Genomic DNA, 20594 nt, shown 5'->3' with positions numbered 1-20594 from the left:
AAGTTTTAATTCCCTAATTACTTAAAGTAAGTAAAATATATGTTTAAAAACATGAGATGTAGATCCTTGAAACACACTCAGTGATCAAAAGATCCAAGGTTAATGGTTTGACGACCACTCGTACGAAATCAAACAGATGAAATAGAGAATGTGGAAAAATCCCCTTACGAACAATTCACACATCCACCATTTCGGGTTGGGAAAAATTTTTTGAATAGAATCAAAGATCCAAACACCAGTTCTTAGAAATGTGTTTCGCCCTCTTCAACCTCTCTGGGCTTATCAATAAAGATGAGAGGTTGAATATCTTTAGACACATTCATAGGTTGAAGAGGGCGAAACACATTTCTAAGAACTGGTGTTTGGATCTTTGATTCTATTCAAAAAATTTTTCCCAACCCGAAATGGTGGATGTGTGAATTGTTCGTAAGGGGATTTTTCCACATTCTCTATTTCATCTGTTTGATTTCGTACGAGTGGTCGTCAAACCATTAACCTTGGATCTTTTGATCACTGAGTGTGTTTCAAGGATCTACATCTCATGTTTTTAAACATATATTTTACTTACTTTAAGTAATTAGGGAATTAAAACTTGAGACTGTCATTGTCGGACTTGCCGTAGATTTACGCACCTTCTATGTCTAGGTCTCGAATGTTGTTTTTTGATTGGAATGTGTCTAAAGATATTCAACCTCTCATCTTTATTGATAAGCCCAGAGAGGTTGAAGAGGGCGAAACACATTTCTAAGAACTGGTGTTTGGATCTTTGATTCTATTCAAAAAATTTTTCCCAACCCGAAATGGTGGATGTGTGAATTGTTCGTAAGGGGATTTTTCCACATTCTCTATTTCATCTGTTTGATTTCGTACGAGTGGTCGTCAAACCATTAACCTTGGATCTTTTGATCACTGAGTGTGTTTCAAGGATCTACATCTCATGTTTTTAAATATATATATATATATATATATATATATATATATATATATGGTGGATGTGTGAATTGTTCGTAAGGGGATTTTTCCACATTCTCTATTTCATCTGTTTTATATATATATATATATATATATATATATATATATATATATATATATATATATATATAAAAATAGCATGACATCATTAATTCCATGTCTAAATATATTCTTCCATATATATGCGAGTTGGGGTGTTATGAATAGGATCGTATCCAACTTGGTGTGTATGCATTTTGACGTTGCGACCCTGACAGAAATTGTGGGGACATCTGGTGACTGTCTCAATTTGAATCAAACAAATTTTCCTATTGGGCTGACCAACTATCCCTATATAAACAATGATAATAGTGTCAATTCACTTTTATTGGCATCTCAAAGTATAAATAGTGAACGCCATAAGCCATAAGCCATAATTTTGAAGTTACGTCAAACACGATTGATTTATTAACATAGTATAAACACGTCGATATTTTATTTATTTATTTATTTATTTATAGTACTATACAATTGACCTGGCCTCTTGTGACTAATCCAGGTCGTTTCCTGATGGGATTACAGTAGTTTATTACAATATTATTATTTTAAGAATTTTTTCTATTTGACTAATTAACAATAGCCCTAATCTACTACTAATTCTGAAAACTACAAATTGTAAACAATTCTAATAAACAATTCTAATAAACAAATAACAGCAACTAAACAAAAACTAATAAACAAAAGATAAATTATTACTTTTTTTTTTAACATATAATTTTTATAAAAGTGCTCCCATTTCTCATTCTCAGATGAGAAATGCCAGCACTATTCATCTAAAAATAGTCACGAATAATTTTAAGTGCAGGTCTAATCGACTTTATGATATTCTCAATGGTATTTCGGTGAGCCTCAGACCATTGAGTTTTAAAATTTCAGGTTTTTAGTTTAATTTTTTTTTTGATTGATATTTTTTTTTTGATTTTTGATTTATTTTATTTTATTTTATATTTGATATTAATTTTTAATTATTTATTATATAAATATTTATTTAATTATTCCAATATTTTATTTTATATTTTTATATATAATTTTAATTTTTTTTTTGTATAATTTCTTATTCAAATTCATAGAGGTTGGATATTATTTACTTGATTTCTTCTTCGTCTAATATTATATAATTCTAATTGTTTCTTTGATATTATGTCCGCTAAATTATTTAGTGTGTTAAATAATTCTTCATTTTGTATTATATTTTCTATATTTATGCCAACAAAGTCTCTTCTCATTCTTTGTAGTTCTTGTGTATTTGTTTGTCTTTCGCAAATAAATACTATGTGTTCTGGTGTGCCTATTTCTTCACATTCACAATATTGATTGTCTTTTAAGTTAAATCTATTAGCTTAAAATAAAGCTTTTTGCATAGTTGATTATATATTATGGTAATTATTTTGTATTTCAAAAATTATTACATAAAACCAATTTTTAGGGCAGCTTACCAAGTAAATTATGACATGGATTTCTTTAAGTGCAAATATAAAGAAATTATTGCTTTCTTTGGAAATTTTAACTAGATACTATTAAAATAGAAAGTTTACAGTTCACGTACATATGCATAACTCGAAGATTGGTTTTGATATAGTGACGGTAACTGTACCTAAAGAGTATATGAATTTTAACATTGTGTCCTACTACCTTAACTTAACGCTTATGCAAGATCAGGTAGTTCAGTGTGGGTGTCGTATTATTAGCTGTGCTATAGTCCATGTGGTGAGACCGCTTCCGTCTGAGAAAATTTCTGATTCGGTTTATTTGCGGATTCCTATTCAAAGGATTCCCTTTAAACAAATCTGAAGGATGCCGGGCAAAATTTTTGGCAAAAATTGTTATACAATTTTTTTAAACAAATACAAAATCACCTTTTTTGCCCCGGAAAATATTTTTTTAGGTTTTTTTTGGTCATTCTAAACAAGAAAGTTATCTTTGCATTTTTTTCAATAATTGATAGTTTTAGAGTTATAGGCGGTTTAAAATCTGAAAAATGCGAAAATACGCAAGTTCGTGGCTTAAAAACTCATATTTAAATTACAGTGGAACCTCGATTATCCGTCAGGGCACCGGACCAAGGGTATGACGGATAATCGAAAAGACGGTTAACAGAACATTAAAAAAATTCAAAATTCATAGTACAGCTCTCAAATTTTATTTGTATGTTTTGTTTGACAATATAAGAGAGATTTGTGTTCGTACAACCTAATCAATTTGTCAGCTGTAGTCTGTGTCAGCTTCTGAATCTGCTTCCTCCGCCCCTGTTGCCATTTCAACGATTTCATCATCTGTCAACAATTTTGCGTCCTCATCACAAATTAACCATTCTTTTATGTCATCTTTAGGCCACGAAAACAAAACAGTTAATTCATTCTTAAAATATGGTGAGAGCAAAACTGTACATTTCAGCGAATTTCACTTGGCCTATCGACTTATCGCAATGCTCAAACAAAATTAATTTATGACTCATTTTTTACTTCTGTTATGTACGGACCCTGACGGTTAACAGAGGTGACGGTTAATGGAGAGACGGATAATCGAGGTTCCACTGTAGTATTTTTGAGGTTGCCAAGTGCTTAAATTGAAATGTAAACATTCATTTCCAAGATTCTAAAGAGACATCGGGTCTACATTTAATTTACAACGTTGTTTTTAATTGTTAATTAGACGTGTCCATCCGATTTTTTGCCGGTGTGGCGTGCTCTTTTCCAATAATCTCCTATTTTCCTCAGAAAAACATTTTTTAGATTTTTTGCGTGATTCATAAGACAAAATGTCTCTTGTCATTTCTCTCAGAAGTTAATAGTTTTGTAGTTTTAAATGATTTAAAATCTGAAAAATGCGAAAATCCCCATTTTCGAGGCTTGAAAACTCATATGTAAATTATTACCTTTGAGGTTACCAAGTGCCTAAATTGAAGTTTAAACATTCAATTTTACGATTTTGATGATTAATCGGGGCTTATTTCATTATAAACCGTAGTTTTTTAATTGTTAATTATGTGCGTCCGCTCGACTTTTACACCGCCGCGGCGCTCGGTGCCCGTCGCACTATATAGGGTGAGGCAGATAACTGGCCTATTAGAAAAATCTCGAGAACTAAAGGCAACAGAACCATAAAAATAGGAATAAAGGGGTTTTGAAGGATGATCTATTAAATGAAAATATTTTCATCTCTTTGCAACTTCCGGTTATACCGGAAGTATACGTTTATATTGTACCAAAAAATAAATGAGACCAACAATATTTTGAGCGTAACTCGTATTTATATTGTTAGAAGTTTTTTTAACAAACAAAAATAAACCTTTTTTTAACCTCTTTAAAAAAGTTGTAATGCATTTGCCCGAAAAATGCTCTGTTTTTTGGTTATTTCACATTGAAATATTCGATTTGGAATTTGACGAAGAAGAACCTACTTTTCATTAGCTACAACTCTGCTTCTACTGGGTCTACAGACCTCTCGCGTACACCATTTTTTTTCAATTTTTTATAAGCTATATTTTTAGTAAGAATATTTTTTCGATAGAATACTTACTTTTTGAGTTATCTGCAAAAAATCGTCCAAAAACATGTTTTTTTTTTGTTAAAAATGAACATATTCACTCGCAAATAACTCGAAAAGGAATGAAAAAACTCTATAGAACAAAAGTTGCTTAGAATTAGTAATTTTATCCAATTCCGGGCCTATTTTGAACGTATATTTTTTCACTCCTGAGAAAATATTTTTCACACCGCATTTCCCAATTTTTGTAAAATGGAGGGGATGTAGAATTGTAAACTTTTTCTTATATAATAATAGACAATTTCAACTACCTATTCCCAAATTTTCATCCTTCCTTTATTTTTTTGGAGGTTTTTGTAAAATTTTGTGTTCCCTGATCGGGCTAATGTAAACGATTTTAACACTGACTTTTACTTTCAGATTGGCATTCAAGCAGGTCTCTTTCATGGCGGAAAATCTTTATGTCAACCGAAAAAGACTTTTGACTGTTCTATAGATGATAAATACGAGTGTTCAATTAATACTGAACTAGTCTTTGACATAGATGTGTGCAATATACCAAGAAACGCTAAGTTGTGTTTTGTTGTTTATGAAGTTAATAAGTATGCAAAAGGAACTAAGTCCAGAAAATCTAAAGATTCCAACAAGGTAAATGTTTTTACATTTTCTTTTGTTATTAAGCATTCTTCCTCATGTACATTTAATTTAGGTTTTATTTAAATAATGGGATTACCAAATGTTGAGATGAATTATTTATAAGGAGTAACCATTTGATATGTTTAATAATATTATGGAGCCAGGAGAATGTATTTTAATAGTGTGTAATAAGTTATATTATTAGAATTAAATTACGAGAAGATACAAACTTAAAAAGATACCTTTGTAAGACTTAGATATTAAAGAGATCTTTTTTGACAATCATCATTTGGGTTTATACATTTATTATTTTAATAATGTACTCACTCCAAGATGAACCACATAATTTATTAAAAACAATTAATTATAAGATTAAAACACCTACCTGGACGCGTTTCGACCCACCACGAGCTATCATCAGCAACTACAGGAACAACCAACCAACAGGAAGGGAAAAAACTACTACTATACTACTTCACAAAAATATGAAGCAGTGCTATTTAAATTTTAATGGGTATGTTGTGTTTTAACTGGATCGAGCCTTACTGATTCTTTGTTCTTCCTGTTGGTTGGTTGTTCCTGTAGTTATTGATAATGGCTTGTGTTGGGCCGATATGCGTCCAAGTATTTTTATCTTATACATAATTGGTTTTAATAAATGTTGTAGTTCATCTTGGAGTGAGTACATTATTACCTCTAGACCACAATTGTGAAATATGGATACATCTTTTCCTATTTATTATTTTGTATGTATATGTCGCCATATCCAACCATTCTTCCCTCCAACTACTTTTACTTTCTTCTTCTTCTGGTCCCTATCCGTTTCGAATGTTGGAAATCCTATTGGCAATCATAACATTGCTTGCTGCGGCTCGAAACAGTTCCGTTGAGGTTTTCTTAAACCATGTTCTCAAATTCCGCAGCCATGATATTCTCCTTCTACCTACTATAAGTTTATCTGCATTGGCATCTGATGGAAAAATTTGAGATGGAATATCTGGTATGGTCATTTTCATGGGCATTTTTCAGTGCGTCACAAATAATAGAAAAAAAGGTAAGTCCGTGATAATACACATTTATAACATTTATTTTTCAAAACTGACAGTGCCCATTAAAATCTGCTCTTAATAAAATTAACTATTTAGCGAGTTAATTAGTAGAAAAAAGGACACTTGGTGTGATTTAAAAACTGATATTGATTGAGTGCGATAAACAGTGCTATAAGCGACCCCCAATGGGGGAAGCTTTTTCCCCAGGGACACCATTAGGTGAAAACTTTTCAGGTGCTAGTGAGAATAGTGAAATGGATATTATTGAATCAAGTTCTACTGCGAAAATTACAACTAAAACCGTGACAGTTGACCAGTGCGAAAATACAGTGTGTTCCAACGAAAATTTGACTCCCTTTCCCAGAAACTCAGAAACCAAGAGTTTCTTCACAATTTAAAAAAAACACGCCAATTTGTATTGAAAGCAGGACGAATTTTCATGCAAAATTCATGCCCTCAAATGTCACTTCCTACTGCCCCGCCTCAACCCCCAGTTTTTTTTAAATAGCAAGTGTAGTCGAGTGGCACATTATTTGAAAGGTAATTTTTTTCTCTACACGACCCTCTATTTTGTTTAATTTGCGGAATAACTTTAAAGATAATTTTGGTTTTAACTAATTTATAATAAATTTGTGGGGGTTGATGTGGGGGTTATATTTGAGGGCATGAATTTTGCAAATTTGTCAAATTTTCGTTGGAGCAGACTGTATAATAGTTACCAGTGCTATCCCCTATACTCGTGCTGGTCGACTATTCGCGAATAGTTTCTTACTGGTTTGATCGCTAGTTGAAACAAACCTATTGTTTATGTTTGTGTAAATACTTCGAGATACATATTTATTATTTATTATTATACAGAATAACCCCATTAACAGTTAAAAATTACAATATAAGTAAGGATTGAAAACATAAATAATTACCTATAGTCTATAGTATAAAATCACTAACCAAAGTTACATTCAAATAGTTCACTACATACTAATACATACAAAATACAGCAAAAATCAACTGTACCAATATATATATATATATATATATATATATATATGTATATATATATATATATATATATATATATATATATATATATATATATATATATATATATAAAAAACAAAATATGCACAAGATGGAATGCAACCATAGACACGTGTTTCTGACTTATTAGTCGTCATCAGTATGATATAGCTAAACAGGAGCAATGCAACCAATTTGTGGCTGTAATGTTAGAAGACCCTCAGGATTCGAGAGCAACAACTAACAAATCCACGGAGGAAGCTACAGCTACCTGAGGCAAGGAATGCCAAACGTTTAGAACGTTTTAAACAATCAAACAAGGAGAGGTTAGCGCGAGTTAATAGATATCGGCATGGCTCGCAATAAGTATGAAAAACAAAATATGCACAAGATGGAATGCAACCATAGACACGTGTTTCTGACTTATTAGTCGTCATCAGTATGATATAGCTAAACAGGAGCAATGCAACCAATTTGTGGCTGTAATGTTAGAAGACCCTCAGGATTCGAGAGCAACAACTAACAAATCCACGGAGGAAGCTACAGCTACCTGAGGCAAGGAATGCCAAACGTTTAGAACGTTTTAAACAATCAAACAAGGAGAGGTTAGCGCGAGTTAATAGATATCGGCATGGCTCGCAATAAGTATGAAAAACAAAATATGCACAAGATGGAATGCAACCATAGACACGTTTCTAAACGTTTGGCATTCCTTGCCTCAGGTAGCTGTAGCTTCCTCCGTGGATTTGTTAGTTGTTGCTCTCGAATCCTGAGGGTCTTCTAACATTACAGCCACAAATTGGTTGCATTGCTCCTGTTTAGCTATATCATACTGATGACGACTAATAAGTCAGAAACACGTGTCTATGGTTGCATTCCATCTTGTGCATATTTTGTTTTTCATACTTATTGCGAGCCATGCCGATATCTATTAACTCGCGCTAACCTCTCCTTGTTTGATTGTTTAAAACGTTCTAAACGTTTGGCATTCCTTGCCTCAGGTAGCTGTAGCTTCCTCCGTGGATTTGTTAGTTGTTGCTCTCGAATCCTGAGGGTCTTCTAACATTACAGCCACAAATTGGTTGCATTGCTCCTGTTTAGCTATATCATACTGATGACGACTAATAAGTCAGAAACACGTGTCTATGGTTGCATTCCATCTTGTGCATATTTTGTTTTTCATACTTATTGCGAGCCATGCCGATATCTATTAACTCGCGCTAACCTCTCCTTGTTATATATATATATATATATATATATATATATATATATATATATATATATATATATATATATATATATATATATATATATATATATATATATATGAGGTTGATGAGGGCGAAACACATTTCTAAGAACTAGTGTTTGGATTTTTAATTCTATTCAAAAAATTTTCCCAACCCAAAATGGTGGATGTGTGAATTATTCGTAAGGGGATTTCTCCACATTCTCTATTTCATTTGATATATATATATACATATATATATATATATATATATATATATATATATATTATTTTGATTCTACTTATTGATGTCTACTTTGATTGGACTAGCTCAATTTAATAAATTTATCTCAGGGTTTTACATCATCCAATCGCAGAAATGCAAAACCAATACTCAGAAAAAACTCATGGAAAAATAAAAATAAAAAAAATAAAAAATAATCGTATATTAAAGAAAAATTAATTATACCAAATAATTCAAACACAAATGTTTAATAATAGAATAAACTGTGAAAACAGACAATCTATGAATCTAGAAATGCTTGTGCAAAATAATGAAAACAATTCTGAAAAATACCGCAAATTATTTTGAAATTCAAAATTACCCAGTATGAATACAAATTAAATTATAACTAGTAAACAAAAGTCAATTTAAAAATCACGAAAAGGTTTCTGTGAAAGTTTATGTCAATTTAAAAATCACGAAAAAGTTTATGTCCCATTTCACTTGAGTCTCCACATAGAGGTCGATGCAACCAAAGAAAACCAAAAGTGTGGCAAACAGAGACTATTGACGGAGAGAAAAATGTATTTTGGATACCTTAGTACAGTTGCTTTCACTTGACATTGAATTTTCTTTTGACTTCCAAAGATAACATTTTTACTTTGTGCTTTTTATATACGGGCACCTATAAGGTTTTTTAATTTACGAAGACCGACACTTGTTACTCATTCTTCAACAGTACCTTCTATTTCAGCTCTCTCAAACACACCGCCTCTCGTTCTTGTCTTGTCAAAAAAGAAAAACCATTTTTTTTTTTGACATCCTTCAATCTATCTCGTCCCTGCAGTTCCATTCGTCCAAACAAATATCCTTACTACGTCATATCAACGCCTCCAAACGCTTTTGCCGCTAATTGTTCTTAAAAACACTGTCTATTGAATGTAACTGCACTGTTAACATGATAAACGCATTTGTCCAAAATTCATAGAATTATTTTAACATTATGAATAAGAAAAACTTATATCTTACAATACAATACTGGGTAATTGAAATCGGTATCTATTTTACAGGGTGAATAAAAAAATTAAATATTAGAAAATAACTATTTTAACGTAATAAAAATTAGCATACAATTAGATAATTAGATTTTCTTCTTTTTCCTCTCTGCTTTTCTTTATCTATGACAACTTCCCCGACCTTGGGTATGAACAAAATTTTAGATAGAAAAAAAATTTCTTTTATACCCAAATTACTCAATCCTTTTGCTTTTATCCTATCTCCTATTTCTATACTTAGTATCTAAATTATTTACATGTTTCTACAAATTTTTATTCAAAATACCGGTATATATCGTTTATATTAAATATACCCCTAATATTGCCATTCTCTATGTACCCTATCCTATAGCTATTTACCCCATTTGCTGTTTGCACGACGTATGGACCTTCAAATACTGGCATCAATTTCGCACAAACACCGTTATTCAAATTGGACACTCTCAGTGCTCTCACCATTATTTTATCACCTTGTTGAAATGTAACAGATCTTCTTCGCCGTTGTCTTTGCTTTCTTTGGATGTATTTTTCTCCACTTCTTCTTAATCTTGTAGTTACTTTGTTTATTACATCTTCATATTCTCTTTCTGTTGGTTCTTCTCATGGTCTAGGTGGCATTCTTCCTTTCATCACATACATCGGAGATTCTTTGGTTATTGTGTTTGGAATAGAGTTTATGTATTCTTCTACTTCTTCCATCTTTCTATCCCATCCTGTATGTTGTCCATTAGATGCAATTCGTAAAAACTTTGTTACTTCCTGTATATATCTTTCCGATGGATTGCTCTGAGGATGTCTGATGCTTGTAAATACAGTGTCTATTCCTCTTTGTTGTAGCTCACCTGTAAATCTATCGTTTCTAAAATACGTAGCATTATCTATCAGTATTTTCCTGGGTGTCCCAACTTCTTCTAAAAAATTGTCTATTTTTCGTAATATTTCATTTCCTTTTGTTGTTCGACAAGGGTATAATTTTACAAATTTCGAAAAAATATCCACCATCACCAAAATGTGCTTATTTCTACGGGGAGTTCTTATCAGTTCGCTCAACATATCGATGGCTACAAGATCTAATTTTTGGCCAGATGTTATATTCTTAGGTATGTTTTCATTTTTAAAGTTCCTCGATTTATATTTTTGGCAAACCTCGCATCTTTTCACAATGTCTTTTGCCAACTTATGATCTCCTTTGCAAATATAATTTTCTCGGAATACCAGAAAGCTTTTCCTACTTCCAATGTGTCCATTGTTTCGGTGTATATCAATCAATATTTTGTTAGCCAGTTCGTTTGTGATCATATACAGTTCTCTTTCCTCCGTTCTTTTTATATAAATTCCATTTTCTTGTATTGCTCTGTTTTTTTCCTGTTCTTCCAGATTCTCTTGGTCTCTCATGACCTCCTCTAATGAATAGATTCCGTCGTCGTCTCTTAGAATGTTCATTCCAACCTGAAATTCCATTTTTTCTTCTTTATTGAAGTATTCATCTCTGGTGAGAGCATCGGCGATGATATTATCTTTTCCTTTGATATATTTGAATTCAAAATCATATTCTTGTAGTAATAAAATACCGCGGTGTATTCTGTTGTTTACTACTCTATTCTTCATGATATTAACGAAAGCAGCATGATCTGTTTCTATGGTGAACTTTGATCCCAATAGATAAAAACGTAGTTTATTCACGCAGAAAAGAATACTGGCAAATTCTAGCTCGGTCGCACTATATCGTCTTTCGTATGTTTTTGTTACTCTGGACACAAAGCATATTGGAACTTCTATTTCTTCTTGTATTTGGGATAACACCCCTGCAAACTTATTCATCGAAGCGTCTGTTCGTAAAATAAACGGTGCTGTGTATATCGGATGGTATATCTTACTTCCACTTGCAAATTCTGTCTTAAGATTTTGAAATGCTTCTTCCTGCTCTTTGCCCCATTTCCATCTTTCATTTTTCTTCAAAAGACCTATCAATGACAGTTCCTTTTGGCTGATGTCTGGGATGAGCTTCTTAAAATAGTTTATCATTCCCAAAAATCCTCTCAGTGTTTTTAAATTTGTTGGACGTGTGTATTCTTTTATGATCTTGACTCTCTCTTCGTCTAGGCTTATGCCTTGCCTGTCTAGTTTGAAACCTAAGTAAATCACCTCTTTTTGAAAGAACTTGCATTTTCCTATGTTTAATTTTAAACCTGCTTCATCTAGTTCTTTGAGAACTATCTTTATGTGATTCATATGGCTAGACATATCATGAGAATAAATCAACAAATCATCGATATAATGTAAAACAAAATCACCGTGTTTATTTAAAATCGTGTGCAATGCCCTCACCAAAGCCGCGCATGCACTTTGTAAACCAAATGGCACTACCCTAAACCTATATACCACTCCGTCGATAGAAAAAGCAGTGTAATCCCTACATTCATTTGCTAAAGGAATTAACCAGAAACTATGTTTTAAGTCCAATTTGGTAAAAAAACTAGATCCTGTGATTCTACCAAAAATTGAGTCTATATTCAACGGGGCCTCGTATTGGGGCACTGTACATGAATTCAAATTACGTGCATCTAAACAAATCCTTATGTCCCCATTACTTTTTTTAACAATGACTAGTGGATTTATGTATTGTGAATCACATCTTTCAATTATTTTATCCCTCAACATGTTATCTATTTCTTGACCTACATCTTTTCTATATTTAAATGGAATAGGATATGTCTTCGAGCGGAAATTAGATAAGTTTTTCATTTTAATCGTGTGTTCGATTTTGTCGCTGCTCTATTTTCTGTATTGATTAATCCCGTATGTCTTGCCAGTAATTTTTTTAAGTCAGACGTCATTTCTTCTCCACAAACTATTGATGTCTCTTCTTCACTTTCGCAATTCCTTGTCGTTGTACACATATTGAACTCAAATTCTCTCTCTTCCTTCTCCGATTCTTCTTCTTCAAAAACTACAGCTTCTTCCTCATCCAATATTTCAACTTCCTTTTCCGTCATGTTTGTACCCACCTTTTGCGGCGCAGTACTGACATCTAAATTTCCTTCTTCCTCTTCTTTCTCTTCTTGTCCTAAAGTTGTGTCCACCTGTATCGGCGTCACACTTCTTTTTTTCCTATTTCTTCTCCTCCTCTTCTTCCCCTCTTTTCTTTCATCGGTGTCCATCGTTTGCGATGCCACACTTCTCATTTTCTTATATTCAAAATGTGTTGTCAAAACATCTACTTCATTTCCTGTGTCATCTTCTTGCACCTCTTTATTTTCATCTTTCTTGTCAGTTATTGATGTGCGTACCTTATTCGGCGCTGTACTGACTTCCTGCTCATCTTCTTTTTCCTTTAAACCTTCTTCCATTATGTCCTCTCCAAATTTTATATATTTGTTTGCAAAATTAATTTTCGTTCCATACTTATCCAATTCATCCACTCCAATGACAATATCATACTTCATGTCCTCAATTATAAAACAATTAATCAAATATTCTTTATTTTTAAATCTCAATGTCAAAACAATAGCCTCATTCGTAGTCGAAATCTTTTTTGAATTAGCACTCACTAACCTTATTCGAGAAATATTATACCTTTGAGAATCTAGTCCTAAATCCTTTATCAATTGTTTATTAACTAATGATACCTCTGAACCAGTGTCCAAAAGTATATCAACCTTTTTATTTTTAATATACCCCTGTACCATAACCAAATTATTACGCACGTATTCAATCTTTTTTCCCGCTAAAGTGATAAATTCCCTAGGGTGAGTATATATTCCTGAATTAAATTTTATCCCTGTTTTTAGTGAGTGCCCTCCTGAAAAGACGACCCTGCTCTATTGATTTCTACTTCCACATTGTCCATTTCTTGGTGTCCTTGTTCATTTTCTCCTTCTCTGGTGAAACTTAGGCTGTTTATTTCTCTGTTCTGTTCTCTTCCTTGTCCATTGTTGTTGTTATATTGGTTTCCTCTATTAAAATTTTCCCGACCTGCATTTGGCTGATATGGTTGATTGTTATAATTTCTCCCACTGTTTTGAAATCTATTTTGATGATATCCATTTCTATTCTGTTCATATCTATTTTGATTAAAATTGTTTGTATATCTTTGTCCCTCATTATCCCTATATCCATTGTATCGGTAAGGATTTTCATTACGAGACTGTCTGTAGTTGTTTGTGCGGTTTGTTTGGTTGTTCCCATTGTTTTCCGTTTGTCTACCGGTCCTTCTTTCTTTTCTTCGAGCCTCTCTTACAACTAAAAACTGGCATAAACTGTCCATGTCCCTATATCCTTGCAAGGTGACATAGTCTTCCATTGTATTGTCAAAATGTCTTGCTATCAATTCAACTAGCTGTTCTTCCGAATAATTATAATTTAAATATTGCCCACTGGCGTATACTTGCAATGCATATTTCTCTTCGGATATTCCTAGTTTCTCATCATATTTTCCATTTTGTAGTTCACTATTCACGACCATCTGTTTCTCTTTTCCCCAATAATATCTCAAAAATTTTCTTTCAAAAATGAATAACCATTTTCAATTTCGTTGCAAAACGAAAATACAGCCGAACCATATTCCAGTCCAATCAGAGAGTGCTGCAAGCACCTCTACCGGTTTCGAAACTTATTAGTCTCTCATCAGGAGGCACATATGCTGCTCTCCCTGATCCAACCAAAACAAACCCCAGCGTGCAGTCCCGAATTGCAACGAACGAAATGGCATAGATGCCCTAGCATGAATTTTCTTTCAAATTCTTCCCAATCTTGCAACTCATTTTGCTTACTCTCGAACCATAATGCTGCTCCATCCTTAAAATGAGTCCTTATCATATCCTTAGCCTCTTCAAACTCTTCATATCCTTGTTTTTTATTTTTAAGCATCCTAATAAACGGGACTGGGTGCTGTTTCTTTATATCCCCGCCAAATTGGACCTTATTTTCTGCTCCATTGTGTATAATTACTTGTCTTCTTTCTCCAGTATTATGTTGTGATTTTACTTCCAATAGTTTCTTATCCAATTTTTTAAATCTATCCTCTATTTCCTCGTCTCTGTCTTCTACATGTTTCTCCAAATTCTGTAGTTTCTTGGTATGTTTTTCTAAATTTTGGCTAATTTCCTTTGTTTTCTGCTCTACTTCATGTTTCATCTGTTTTAAATACATTTGTACATCCTCTTTATGCTGTTCTAGTCTCTGCTCCATTTGTTTAAAACCTAGATCTTGTCGTTTACTGTTTTCATCTATACTTTTTTTTCTTTTTTCTGCTTGTCTTCTACTGTTTTCTTCCTGTCTTTTACTGTTTTCTTCCTGTATCTGTAGCATTTGTAATATCCTATCCATTGTTGACATTTCTGTGGTACTCTCCTTGATTGTTGTTTCTGTAATACTAATTTCTTCGTCTACATTTTCTATTCCTTCCTCGCTATAACGTTCTTCTGTTTCCTTTTGTTTTTTGTTGGTTCTTGCCATTTTCTTTCCTTTTTCTGGACTTAACAATGTGAACGTACAAACCAACCGAACTATTATCTTTGCCTATTCCACAAGAATGTTGATCAAATAAAAATATCTGGTTATGTAAAAAACTGTTCCAAGATTATTCAAAGCGAAAAAGGTTTGAATAATAAAAATCAAAAATACTTTGTCGAAATTTGGCAGAGAGAAAAAAAAATTAGAAAAATCCTGTAAGAATTTATATATTTTCCAGTACACTTTGTCTGGGTATTGGTGTTTCTGCTTTTGCCTCACACGCTTGGGCGACAATATTATTTTGATTCTACTTATTGATATCTACTTTGATTGGACTAGCTCAATTTAATAAATTTATCTCAGGGTTTTACATCATCCAATCGCAGAAATGCAAAACCAATACTCAGAAAAAACTCATGGAAAAATAAAAATAAAAAAAATAAAATATAACCGTATATTAAAGAAAAATTAATTATACCAAATAATTCAAACACAAATGTTTAATAATAGAATAAACTGTGAAAACAGACAATCTATGAATCTAGAAATGCTTGTGCAAAATAATGAAAACAATTCTGAAAAATACCGCAAATTATTTTGAAATCAAAATTACCCAGTATGAATACAAATTAAATTATAACTAGTAAACAAAAGTCAATTTAAAAATCACGAAAAGGTTTCTGTGAAAGTTTATGTCAATTTAAAAATCACGAAAAAGTTTATGTCCCATTTCACTTGAGTCTCCACATAGAGGTCGATGCAACCAAAGAAAACCAAAAGTGTGGCAAACAGAGACTATTGACGGAGAGAAAAATGTATTTTGGATACCTTAGTACAGTTGCTTTCACTTGACATTGAATTTTCTTTTGACTTCCAAAGATAACATTTTTACTTTGTGCTTTTTATATACGGGCACCTATAAGGCTTTTTAATTTACGAAGACCGACACTTGTTACTCATTCTTCAACAGTACCTTCTATTTCAGCTCTCTCAAACACACCGCCTCTCGTTCTTGTCTTGTCAAAAAAGAAAAACCATTTTTTTTTTGACATCCTTCAATCTATCTCGTCCCTGCAGTTCCATTCGTCCAAACAAATATCCTTACTACGTCATATCAACGCCTCCAAACGCTTTTGCCGCTAATTGTTCTTAAAAACACTGTCTATTGAATGTAACTGCACTGTTAACATGATAAACGCATTTGTCCAAAATTCATAGAATTATTTTAACATTATGAATAAGAAAAACTTATATCTTACAATACAATACTGGGTAATTGAAATCGGTATCTATTTTACAGGGTGAATAAAAAAATTAAATATTAGAAAATAACTATTTTAACGTAATAAAAATTAGCATACAATTAGATAATTAGATTTTCTTCTTTTTCCTCTCTGCTTTTCTTTATCTATGACAATATGTATATATATATATATATATATATATATATATATATAAAGAGAAAAAAGGAGAAAAAAAGGAGAAAGAAAGAAGAAAGAAGAAAGAAGAAATTTAATCTTTGCAGAGTTAAGAGTTTACTATATATATATATATATATATATATATATATATATATATAACAAGGTTGTATTCTTGGGGAATTCAGCAAATTTTATGTGAAAGAAAACACTTTTTACTTGATCCAAGCTTTCGTAAACTTTAATGAATCGTTTACATCATCAGGGTAGACTGTAATAAAAAACGATGGTAGTTTTTTTGGTATAGGACCTTATAAATTAATATACTCACAGTAAGTTGTGGTTGTTCACAAAAAGGTGTAAAAAAGTTAATTAAAATCATAAAATGTCTCTTGAAGTTTAAAAAGTGATGGTTAAAATATTTTTTTATTACATTGATAACTACAATTGTTTTTTAAATTGTAAACAGTTTTTTAAAAAACAAAATATCACAGAATATATATACTATGACAGATCGGATTACACAAGTAAATAACAGGCAGGAAATATTAGAATGATTTATCATAAAAAATCGGTTTTTAAACTATTCAGCCATGGTCTTGTTATTAATAAGTATTAAGCCAACTCCAGTATGATTTGAACAAAAGTTATAATGTTGTAATCAAAGTCATTTGAGATTGATAGTAAGTTATTATTGTTAAGATATAGTTTTTTTTTATGTTTTTTTTTATTTTTAAGTATTCTAATATAATATTAAAATATTAGTATTAGGTAGTCAATCTCAATGTAAAGGAGACAAGGATATTACAATTTGTTAATTTCAAGGTGGTTTATCTTTAGATAGTAAATTGGAATAAATGGCACTAAGGTGTTGGATATCAGTTCTTTTGTTTATACAAGAAGGAGTTAGGGCAATGTATGTCATTTCTAGAAACTTTCTCTTTGTAGAATTACATTCACTAGACAAAATTTTGGTTGATTCCCAATCCATATTATGTTGTTTGTTTGTGACATGAGTGGCAAGTTCACACCTCTCTGGATGTAACCTACAATCACTCTTGTGCGATGTGATTCGATCTTTTAGTTTTCTACTTGTTTCACCTATGTAGTGTAACTCACAATCTGCACAAGAGATCTTGTAGATCACATTTGATTTTAATAACTGGGGTGTTAAGTCTTTTTGTTTATTATATAAGTTGGTCAAAGTACGTACATTTTTATGTGCGATTTTAATGTTATCATTAATTTTAAGCAACCTTGTTAGACTGGGTGTAATATCTCTTATGTAAGGCAATGAAAAATATCTAGTGTTATTAGATGATTCTTCTTGTGATGTGTTAGAATTTATTTGGTTTGGGATATTTTGTGATATATCTAATGTTTCATTAATAATCTCTAAGGTGTTATTATTAATATGGTTATTATTATTTCTATTTATTGCTGATTCTGTGATAGTATCCATAGTATTAAAAAGAATTTTGGAAATTAACTGTTTTGGGTACCCATTTTGTATGAAAAGTCCCTTAAGAATGTTAAGGTTTTTTTGGTGGAAAATAGGATCTGAGATGTTCAACACTCTCATTTTCATTTGTTTGATTAGGTTTATTTTCATACTAAATTTATGGTACGAGTGGAAATTTATGTATCTACCAGAGGTACATGGTTTTCTGTACCAATCTATCTTTAATATATTATTAATAGGGTCTCTGATGACTCTTGTATCTAGATATTATCAGAGACCCTATTAATAATATATTAAAGATAGATTGGTACAGAAAACCATGTACCTCTGGTAGATACATAAATTTCCACTCGTACCATAAATTTAGTATGAAAATAAACCTAATCAAACAAATGAAAATGAGAGTGTTGAACATCTCAGATCCTATTTTCCACCAAAAAAACCTTAACATTCTTAAGGGACTTTTCATACAAAATGGGTACCCAAAACAGTTAATTTCCAAAATTCTTTTTAATACTATGGATACTATCACAGAATCAGCAATAAATAGAAATAATAATAACCATATTAATAATAACACCTTAGAGATTATTAATGAAACATTAGATATATCACAAAATATCCCAAACCAAATAAATTCTAACACATCACAAGAAGAATCATCTAATAACACTAGATATTTTTCATTGCCTTACATAAGAGATATTACACCCAGTCTAACAAGGTTGCTTAAAATTAATGATAACATTAAAATCGCACATAAAAATGTACGTACTTTGACCAACTTATATAATAAACAAAAAGACTTAACACCCCAGTTATTAAAATCAAATGTGATCTACAAGATCTCTTGTGCAGATTGTGAGTTACACTACATAGGTGAAACAAGTAGAAAACTAAAAGATCGAATCACATCGCACAAGAGTGATTGTAGGTTACATCCAGAGAGGTGTGAACTTGCCACTCATGTCACAAACAAACAACATAATATGGATTGGGAATCAACCAAAATTTTGTCTAGTGAATGTAATTCTACAAAGAGAAAGTTTCTAGAAATGACATACATTGCCCTAACTCCTTCTTGTATAAACAAAAGAACTGATATCCAACACCTTAGTGCCATTTATTCCAATTTACTATCTAAAGATAAACCACCTTGAAATTAACAAATTGTAATATCCTTGTCTCCTTTACATTGAGATTGACTACCTAATACTAATATTTTAATATTATATTAGAATACTTAAAAATAAAAAAAAACATAAAAAAAAACTATATCTTAACAATAATAACTTACTATCAATCTCAAATGACTTTGATTACAACATTATAACTTTTGTTCAAATCATACTGGAGTTGGCTTAATACTTATTAATAACAAGACCATGGCTGAATAGTTTAAAAACCGATTTTTTATGATAAATCATTCTAATATTTCCTGCCTGTTATTTACTTGTGTAATCCGATCTGTCATAGTATATATATTCTGTGATATTTTGTTTTTTAAAAAACTATTTACAATTTAAAAAACAATTGTAGTTATCAATGTAATAAAAAAATATTTTAACCATCACTTTTTAAACTTCAAGAGACATTTTATGATTTTAATTAACTTTTTTACACCTTTTTGTGAACAACCACAACTTACTGTGAGTATATTAATTTATAAGGTCCTATACCAAAAAAACTACCATCGTTTTTTATTACAGTCTACCCTGATGATGTAAACGATTCATTAAAGTTTACGAAAGCTTGGATCAAGTAAAAAGTGTTTTCTTTCACATAAAATTTGCTGAATTCCCCAAGAATACAACCTTGTTATATAACATTGTCAGCAAAGACTTCCCTTCTGGTCTCATTTATATATATATATATATATATATATATATATATATTGATGCACGTTAAGTTGTGACTTCCGGTATACAGAAGAGGCTGTCTGGCTTCCACCTTTTCTACTTGGGATTATTTTTTAAAAATTGCATATTTGATAAGAGGGGGGTGCTACGATAGATCTACATATTGAGGGGAAAGGATTTACTATAATAAATGTTGTATATATATAGGTATATACGGAAGCGGACATAATACTGTGTGGCTTCTGTAAATAGGGTAGTTCAAGTCGCGTTGTCACTTCCAGCGATGTTGTCATGTTTTTGGAAGTCACAACGTCTCTTCTGCCAAATTTACCTCGTAGTTTGAGCGTGATCTGTTATCTTAGAGTCTCACACTTGGCAGTGGAATTCATTGGTATCTAGCGTTCCAATAAGAATGTCTTATTTTTAAAGTGCCTACCCGTTCCGGATGTTGGCGATCATCATGGCTATCTTGACTTTGTTTACCGCAGCGCGGGACAGTTCAGTGGTAGTCATGTTATACCACGTTCGTAAAGTTTACCACTTTTACCACGTCCTCTTTTACCACTTACCTTCCCTTGAAAAATCCGTTGGAGAAGGCGGTAACGTTCTTGATTTCTCATTACATGTCATTTTCGCATTGGAAATCGAAATTGGTTAATTGGTTTAATTGGTTAATTGGTTAAACGGCTTAATTCT

General features: G+C 31.7%; 1 protein-coding gene across 1 annotated transcript in view; it reads left to right on the top strand.

The window, feature by feature from the left end:
- LOC114344837 (phosphatidylinositol 4,5-bisphosphate 3-kinase catalytic subunit beta isoform) overlaps positions 1 to 20594 on the top strand; it is a 998515-nt gene that overhangs the window by 356313 nt on the left and 621608 nt on the right. The window contains exon 5 of the mRNA XM_050644876.1: positions 4918 to 5145. Coding sequence (XP_050500833.1) covers positions 4918 to 5145 — 228 coding nt within the window. The remainder of the gene's footprint in view (positions 1 to 4917; positions 5146 to 20594) is intronic.

The sequence above is a fragment of the Diabrotica virgifera genome, chromosome 2 (assembly GCF_917563875.1).
Source record: "Diabrotica virgifera virgifera chromosome 2, PGI_DIABVI_V3a".
In the NCBI taxonomy this organism is placed as follows: domain Eukaryota; kingdom Metazoa; phylum Arthropoda; class Insecta; order Coleoptera; family Chrysomelidae; genus Diabrotica; species Diabrotica virgifera.
The sequence above is the reverse complement of the archived record's forward strand: the minus strand, read 5'-3'. Positions and strand labels throughout refer to the sequence as shown.